Source organism: Cyprinodon tularosa, unplaced genomic scaffold (genome assembly GCF_016077235.1).
Source record: "Cyprinodon tularosa strain WSP-4 unplaced genomic scaffold, ASM1607723v1 ctg228, whole genome shotgun sequence".
Taxonomy (NCBI): domain Eukaryota; kingdom Metazoa; phylum Chordata; class Actinopteri; order Cyprinodontiformes; family Cyprinodontidae; genus Cyprinodon; species Cyprinodon tularosa.
The window spans coordinates 1,646,711-1,655,245 of record NW_024038851.1 but is presented as its reverse complement, the minus strand read 5'-3'; the positions used below and the strand labels follow the sequence as shown (position 1 = coordinate 1,655,245).

Below are 8,535 nucleotides of genomic sequence, written 5' to 3'. Positions count from 1 at the left end.
CTTTGCCAGTTTTACTCCATAAAAGGATTAGAAAGGAGAAAGTCCCCATCATTTCATTCCTTTGTCACAATGGGGTCACACGGGTAGTGGTGGGAGTTTATAATAAACATACACATTCCTCACCCCCTACTCTCAAAAGCCCTCATAAACAAACACTAAAACGACCTTATGTGCTGCTCTGTTCCATTAGAACACCTGTGGAGTATGCTGGAACTTCATCTGTAAAGTAAATGATCAAATACAGATATGTTCATCTCCGCTTTAAACAAACACTCCTCTACAAGCAAAGCATACCTCCCGGTGCCGCTGAGCCAATTAACATGCAGAACAACACTCAGCTTTCTGTCCCCCCCTCTTCTAGAGTGGTTTAAAAAAATGCTTCAAAAAAAGGGAACACTGATGGTTAGCTGAAAGCCCGCTTGGGAAAGAGAAGGCACAGTGAAAAACAGAGGGGAGAGGCTGCCAGAGGAGAAACAGAGGGGGTGTTAAAAAGGAGGAGGAGGAGGAGGAGAGTCTGAGAAAGAGCTTAAAAACTGTGAGAACTGCAGACGCTTCAGAGCGCATGGAAAGAGCAGCCAGACTGGGAACAAAGAAGATCAAGACAAGAGTTTATTCAGCATCAGAAAGGTAGAGCACTTTTAGATCTTTTCATTCATTTTGTGATAAACAACTTATTTTACCCAGCTGCAGAACACTTGCTTGTTTAATTTACAGCAGTCATGTTTCTAAGGTCAGATTGATGAACTTTTCTGGCTGTTCCATTTTCTTTGAATGTAAATTTAGTTTCTTACATTCATCTGGCTTCCTGCCAAGAGTAAATGGAAGGTCTAGTCCAGGTCAGCCCAATAGTAAGATTCATTTATCTTATGGTGTTTACAGGATGCAAACCAGAACATTGGAGATGTCTGAGTTTATAAATATATCTCTGAGCTTCAAAACAAAAAAACAAAACCATGTTTTTCTAAATCTTGTTATGAAAATGTGGTCAAGCAGGAAACAAGGGGCTCATTGCTGAACACTTTCAGCAAAGGAATCATTGGAAAAAAAAAAAAAAAGTTATCCAAGAAGAATCTAGTGATAAATAAGTCTGCTAATTGGAATTGTTTATAAAGTCAATATATATACGTTGTGAATTCTCGCTTTTCTTTGCATAATTAGTCTGTGTTTTAGTGTTAAGGGTGAACAACAGCAATGCAGCCCTTACGACCTCACTACCTAGAGACCGTCTGTCATGCGACTCCCCCTCTACAAGTCTATCTACTCTTAGTTTTCATACAACAAATCATATGCCCCTTAAAAGTCCCTCAGGCTATTTCTTATATGTGACAGGAAGGGCACATGCAAGAGTTGAAATACTAGGATATTAACATTTTCTACTTAATTTGGCTCTGATAAAAAGTAAACGAGGCTCTGGCTGTTGCCTCTCCTCCAGTTATTGGTCTGCATTAACTGTGATGCGTACTCATCCAGCAGCTTCAGATTATTGATTTTCTTCAATTCAACATTTCAACTCTTTCCCAATCCTGGGATAAATAAAAATAACACCTCAACAGCATCACTTTGAGAGATTTCAGTACTGCTAAAACCATTACTGTCATGGTCTTAGCGCCAATGACTGGCTTGATTGTTAATTCCATTCACCTGTCTAGCTCCGCACATCTATGTCACCTGCTCCAGTCTCTATTTAACCTGCCTGCTTCCAGTCGTCAATGCCAGATTATTCGAGCCTTTAGTGAGAGTTCTCTAGCGTACCTGGTCGTTTTCTGATTGCCTGACCCATTCTGCCTTTGGACCTCTGAGCCTGCGTGTTCCTGTTCTGATCTGTTTGCCTGACCTGTCTTTGGAATTCTGCCTGTTGACTGAACCTGGAACAGACCTGGATAACCCTTAAATACCTATTTGGATCTTTGATCTGATCCTTTGCCCTGGACTCCTGTGAACCTTCTCAACACTGGTTTTGGCTTGCGTTCTGGATAGTCCTGCCTTCCTTTGTGTGCTTGGATCTGATCTCCTGCATGTTGTTCCGTCACCAAAGCTTTAGCGTCTGGGACTCTCTGGGCAGCGCATGCTGTGTGGTGTTGGTAGCTGTTCAGTTGGAATCCACCTCTTCTTCTGCGCACGGATTGAACTTTAAGACCAAAGGTTCCGGTCTTAGATGTCCGTGCAGAATCCACAGTTTCTTGATAAACACCTTTTTGAGAAATCTGTCTGCCTTCATTACTGGGTCCTCTGTTTCTAGCCTTGACAATTGCATCATTAAACATGTATTGTAGCTCCCTCCTGTTTTTGTGAGACTGCCTCAAATGATTATTTCAATCACAAGAAATCTGGTTTTGAAATTCTTATCTATTATAAATAAAATTGAAGGGCCAATAGTATTTTTTCATAATTCATATTATACAAAATTTTAGGTTTGCAGCATTTAAAAATGTATCCCCTTACAACAGACGTTCCATATTGAAGAATTAAAGGAGTGTTACGAATAACATTAAATAATCAGTCAATGCAATTGATTCATTTTTTGTTTTGTTTTTTTCTACAGAGATGGCATCCCCTAGCAGGAACCTGGCTTTTCTTCTTCTTTTCATCTTACATCTAATTGACTCCCAAATCTTTGCTCACAGTTCTACATCCTCCCCACCCATTACCCGTAAAAGGATCATAATACTAACTGACCCTGGCTTAGAAATTGATGAAGGTGATTATGATGATGGCTTTCCTCCTGAAGTGGTGACCTCTCAAAGAAGTCCCCGTTTGTCCAGTGTGAACCACTGTCAGTATGACCCCTGCTTGGAGAATCAGGAGCCCTGCGAGAGTCTGAAGGCTAAAACTGGGTGCATGTGCCCTGGGAAGAGTGGTGAGGACATGGTTCCTCATGCTCCACGCATCCAAGCACTGCAGCCGATCACTGAAGGAGAAAACAGAGGACAGATAGTAGTGCAATGGTGTGCTCCCAACTCAGCTGTTTCCACCTATAAAGTGACTATAGAAGGAAGTGAGGTTACAATTTTTAAGGAAAATCATCGACGAGCTTTGGTGAGATCTTTGGAGGTGGGGACGAAGGTTTGTGTGGAAGCAGTGAACAGCGCCGGGACCAGCAGTCCTACAGACTTCTCCTGTAAGAGATACGAACGACCCGAATCTTCCGACCACAAACTGCTGGCTGGGGTCATAGGAGGAGGAGTCGCCTTCATTCTTATTCTCCTTATAGTAGCTATAGTGCTCTGTAGAAGACAAATGTGTCGAAAAGCAAAACGGGAATCTGTCGTTGGATCATGAAACCCCTCCTAGAAATCAGAAAGAGCATCATGATCCAGACAAGAGGAATGTGGAGAGTTCAGCCAAACTCATTAAAAAGAAAAGATCAATAGTTTTTTTTGTGTGTGTCTTATACTAAATACATTCGTTAAACTTCTGTCTCGAGGAGTCTACAGAAAATAATGCAAAAAATTAGCGGTATCTGTTGTTTTGGTGTTAGTGTTACAGGTTTGTTTGCAGGCAAATTAACCTTTGTAGATTAAATTTAAAGCATGTTGTTGTTTTACAGCTTAACTTACATAATAACTGTGTTGTTGTGGAATTCTGTCATAAATAGTTTTAATAAAACATATTTTTTTATGAAAAACTCTGGTAATCATTGATTTGATTTTGTACTGAAAATGTATTTTCTTTGTTTATGTACATGGATGAATCTACATAATTAAAAAAAAAACTAACCTTGGATAACATTCAGCAATATTCTTTGCATAGCCACCATTGCAACTTTTACACATGTTGTCATAAAATAAGAAATATGCATATGTGCTTAAAATGAGCACGGGGTTTTAAGTGGACATTCAAAATAAAATGTATTAATTTCCATAGTTACTATGGTTTAAAGCAGCAATAGTAATATAATTTTTTATGGCGATTATGCATTACAGATTATCAAAACCCCCAAAATGTGTTTTTTAAAGAAATGTTTACATTATATAAAAACAATAATACAGCATTTTAGATAAAGGAATATGTGATGGAGTTAGTAATTCCTGGAGGAGCTGGCTGATCATAAAGTGCTGTTACTGTAGAGCATGTTACTGTAAAGTGGAATAACAGGAAGAAATAGAGGTATAAAATGTTCATGGCCACCTTGGGAAAAAAAAAGTAGCTTTTAGGTCATCATGAAGCAAAACCTTAAAAAGGTTGGGGAAGGATTCAGAGTAGAGACAATGAATGTAGTACTGATAGTAGTGAGGGCTTTAGGAGCACACAGATATTTTTTTTTTATCAGTTTGTCACTACTACTGGGAGTACATTAAATTGTTTTTTAAATGCTAAGACAATAGTTTTTTTTCCTTTTAAAAATATATATATATTTTTTTTTTATCACTAATTTGTCCTGAACTCTATGGGAATATACATGGACATCATTTGTACCTTAAAACTATGGCAAAATTAACATCACACACAAAAAGCTCAGTTTTATTTTGAAAGTCTACTGGAGTGGGGTTTGAGCATACTTATTGGCTTGCTGCCTCAATCCCTTTGCTAAGTCCCACCCACTTTTCTTTCAGAGCCAATTAGTTGTTAGCAAATAATATGAGGAAGAAGGTGTCCTCTTATAGGAGGGGATTACAGCTCATCTTCACATCTTTAATCATTGAACAGGATGGCAAACACAAGTAAGTCCATTTCCCTTTTGTAGCAGGTATAATGTCATTACCTTCAGACATCCGTCTGCTTTTAAATCCCGAACTGAAACAACATTTAGACTGTAATGTGTTTTTTTTTCAAGATCATCACAATATTTCCTCATAATATCTCATAATTACTGAAGATTGTTTAGAATATCTTACCAAAAATAGGGATATTTTTTAGAAATTCAGAGTTTTACTACTTGTGAATATTGATATATTTCAAAACTGTATACTTTCTTAATTAGTTTCATTTTATTCAATATTTCCTTTAAGTGATTTCAATTTAATTTAATTCAGTTAAACTCAATTCAACCTCAACCCAACATAATGAATAAAGTTTTCATTCCTCCTGTATGTAAACTATGGACAGTCACTGCATTCATTTTCTAGCAGTTCCTGTAGTGTCAGTAGAAAGGGGAAAGTCTTCTTTAAAAGAAGAATCAGATCCAGAGTGTGAACAGCACTATGCTACATATGACTTGGGTTTTGAGCAGACTTAAGCACAAACCCACTTATCCGGAGGTACTTGTTCAACAAAAGAAAAAAATGTAATGGCATTGTTGCCTTGTAATTTGATCTAGTAGAGAACAGATCAGCTCTGAGTCAGTTTCCAGGTCTAGAGGAAGAAAGGCAACACATACGGTAACTTACTAGTTCTAAGAGAGAGACATGGTTAACTATTGACAGGGATGTTACTGTGATCCTTTGTAGAGTGACTCAGCAATCTAGTCTACTCCCAGAAGAGACTGGACTCTACTGGGAGTAGTCGGTTGCGGGTAGCAATACAAAACAAATCATGAAATTTGCAACCTGTTGCCCCGCCTGCCAGGACGCCATGACTTTACTCCTAACTCCCAGAAAGAGGTAGTCTTATAAGCAGGGTTTAGGTATTTTTTTATTTTTTTGGATAGTTACTCAGATATCTGTCATCTTCACCTTTACCCTTCACTGATTCCAGTAATTTGCTTTGTGTAAAACATCAGAGGTTCATGCGTATCTCACAGTAGATTTTTTCATAATGGCAGATATTTTTCTCTATTCACCTGAAGTGGGCGGAGTGAACTTCAACATGACCTCACACTGGGAAACTATCTGGTCACGGCGAGGAATGTGGTTTAAAGTGGCAGTTTGTACATACAGCCGTCAATTAACTAAATGAGAAATAACTGTTGTAAGACTTCGTACAAACAATATGTGCCTCTGGGGGGAAAAAACATCTGGTGAAAGACTAATCTGTCATTTTGACTTATGATTTTAAAAAGAGGTTGATACAAATTTCTGAAACCCTTGTGATGCTTTATCTTGTTGATTTCCCCCCTCTATCTCTTTTCCAGTCACATATGAGGAACTGAAAGCTCTTATTGCAAAGAGCAAGGATCTGGTTCTGATTGATGTCCGCTCTGAAGATGAAGTGAAAAGAGGGAAGATCGCTGGTTCAATTCACATTCCCAGTAAGGCTTTATTTAATATATTGTGTTAGAGTGGTTTTAAATAAGATATTGGTGCCCATTGAAACCAGGTGTGCTGTTTTACATAAAGAGTGTGACGTGGTGAGTGAGGATAGCAATTCCTGTTTTTCAAGCTCTCTGTAATTTACATTAAATCGTCATAGTGCAGTACTGTATGTGATTGACAGGCTGATTTTGTCTCCTCCCTACAGTTCAAACAGTAGATGCTGCTCTTGCCATGACACCGGATGAATTCAAGGCCAAGTATGGAGTAACAAAGCCAGCCCTGGGTGATTCTGAGCTGGTGTTTTACTGCCAGATAGGAGCCCGAGGGGCGAGGGCAACAAGCATGGCACGGGGAAAAGGATATACCAAGTAAGTTAGTCATTTTTGTTGTGTTTTTTATTTTTTTTGACTCTTTTTATCTGCTGATGATATCTGTAGCTCCTTTTTATTTATTTTTTTTTCTGATTTTATTTGTATCAGAATAAACAGCTGCTAAAAGTCAATCAAAAGTCCATTAAATTAAGGAGTCATTTTTGCCATTTTCATCATTTGACAAACGTACAAAACATGCACATTTGATAGACTCTTTTTTAAATTATACATTTTAAGCTTATATTGTTACACATTTTCCTGACTACTCTACGGACTAGTTATTACATTGTTTTCTAAAATTGAGGCTTAATAAGATTTGTTATGATTTTTTTTAGCTTTTTGAAAATGTGTTAATACACCAGGTTTGTGAGTAAGCACAAGGATTTTACCTTCCAATTGACAAATATAGTTATAGGTCTTAGTCCTGGCTATAATAAAATAGGGATGAGTTAAAAGGTTTTTGTTGAAATGTTGAAAATTGTGAGCAACCATTTTAATGGATTAATCTAGATTCCCTCTGCGTTTGTGGCATTTAATCCAATTAAAAAATATATTAAAATGGGTTTTCTTGGTTTTAATTCTTTTTTTGCAATACCAGTGCAATTTTGATTTCTTTATTTCAGCTAAAATGAATCTTGATAGCAGTTCAAGCTCCGTACTGCTTTAGAATACCTATTGAAAGACTTTCAGCTTAAGAACTGTGATAATATTTCTTCAGTCTGTTTTTTGTCTAATTCTGTGTTTTCTTTCTTGCTTTTATTCAGTGCACGTAATTATGCTGGAGCCTACAGCGAATGGTCAAGAAGACAAAGGAACTAATTTATTTGCAAGATGAAGCCTCACATATTTATATATAGATATATAATATATATATGCAAAGAATTTGTTGGTTTTTATACAATAAAGCATTGTAATTGTTACGGTAATTTGAATTCATGGCACACAATAAGTTAAGATAAAGAAAAATAAAATATGTTGTTTAGTACTAAAAGTGTCTATTGGAGATTATTAGAGTGGTTCATCTATGAACTACATTGAGACTCACCCATCTCAGTGTCTTCTCACAGTCTAAATCCATATTCCTAATTTCTCACCTTAAAAAAATACAGGCATTAAAAGTCAACTTATTTATATATAAAAATACCATGGTGATCAAAATCCAGTCCACGTTTTTAATGCAACCTTAGTGCTAACACAGGAGGACATGCAGGGTTCATATACTGTTCACTGTGCCAGATATTGAAACAAGACAGTTGTTATGACAAATGTCATTGTAATTTTTATCTTATCTCATCTAGACTAGTATAATTCTCTTTGTAAATTATTGAAGATTTTAAGCAATCTAGTACTTGAGTAAATATAAATAAAAAATACAGCAGCTAGTTTAAAGTATTGCTGTGGAGACACATTATAGGATCACATCCAATGGTTTGTTTTCTCTTTACCTGGTGCTTCTTTTAGCCCCACTTTTAGCCCATGTTAAGTTAAATAATTATTGCTCAGTCTAGTTTAATAATCTCCCGTTGGCATTTAGGAGTAATTAAACCAACACAAATATTTTAATTCTTAAAGCTTGCAGGTTCGCTTCTCAAACACCATAGGAGGCCCACAAAAACAAAAAGAACCATTGCATTCGGAGAGGATGTGCAGAACAGCTCAGTTATCCTGGATTCATAGAGGAGAAACCACAGGGATGTTTTTCTTTTATTATTACTTATCTTATTAATTTATCTTTATTTTGGTATATTGAGTATGTTTAAAAATTTAATATCCATCACACCTTCCAAACTGAAACATCCAGAGAAGTGCTGTCTCCTGTCACGGTGAGTTTTTATCACATTTAGAGCCTTCTAGAAGGTGTGAATTGTTTAGCTGTTTTGTCAATTGTAAGAAAAACTAAAAACATAATGAATTAAGCTTTTAAATCCTTCGCCTATTACCAAATATTCATGTACAGTGTAGTTTGCAAAGGTTTCGATTGCACTGGTTCCAGCGTCAGTGCCAGTAATCCAGTAATAGCTTATTAGTTCCAC

General features: G+C 36.9%; 2 protein-coding genes across 2 annotated transcripts; both read left to right on the top strand.

The window, feature by feature from the left end:
- Nucleotides 1-468: 468 nt before the first annotated feature.
- LOC119784536 (leucine-rich repeat neuronal protein 4) lies at nucleotides 469-3,626 on the top strand. Its single transcript, XM_038286629.1, has 2 exons — nucleotides 469-627; nucleotides 2,543-3,626. The coding sequence occupies exon 2, from the start codon at nucleotides 2,545-2,547 to the stop codon at nucleotides 3,277-3,279; it is 735 nt and encodes a 244-aa protein (XP_038142557.1). The 5' UTR covers nucleotides 469-627; nucleotides 2,543-2,544; the 3' UTR covers nucleotides 3,280-3,626.
- Nucleotides 3,627-4,547: 921 nt separating this feature from the next.
- si:dkey-34l15.1 (thiosulfate:glutathione sulfurtransferase) lies at nucleotides 4,548-7,420 on the top strand. Its single transcript, XM_038286617.1, has 4 exons — nucleotides 4,548-4,661; nucleotides 6,011-6,127; nucleotides 6,337-6,499; nucleotides 7,267-7,420. Exons 1-4 carry the CDS (start codon nucleotides 4,649-4,651, stop codon nucleotides 7,319-7,321), a joined length of 348 nt encoding a protein of 115 aa, XP_038142545.1. The 5' UTR covers nucleotides 4,548-4,648; the 3' UTR covers nucleotides 7,322-7,420.
- Nucleotides 7,421-8,535: the final 1,115 nt, after the last annotated feature.

Bases quoted from the DNA above. Each gene is read 5' to 3' on its own strand.
- si:dkey-34l15.1 (XM_038286617.1), top strand. The intron at 6,128-6,336 runs GTAAGGCTTTAT...TCCTCCCTACAG, and splicing joins TGGTTCAATTCACATTCCCA to TTCAAACAGTAGATGCTGCT. The intron at 6,500-7,266 runs GTAAGTTAGTCA...GCTTTTATTCAG, and splicing joins CGGGGAAAAGGATATACCAA to TGCACGTAATTATGCTGGAG.
- LOC119784536 (XM_038286629.1), top strand. From the start codon at position 2,545: ATGGCATCCCCTAGCAGGAACCTGGCTTTTCTTCTTCTTTTCATCTTA.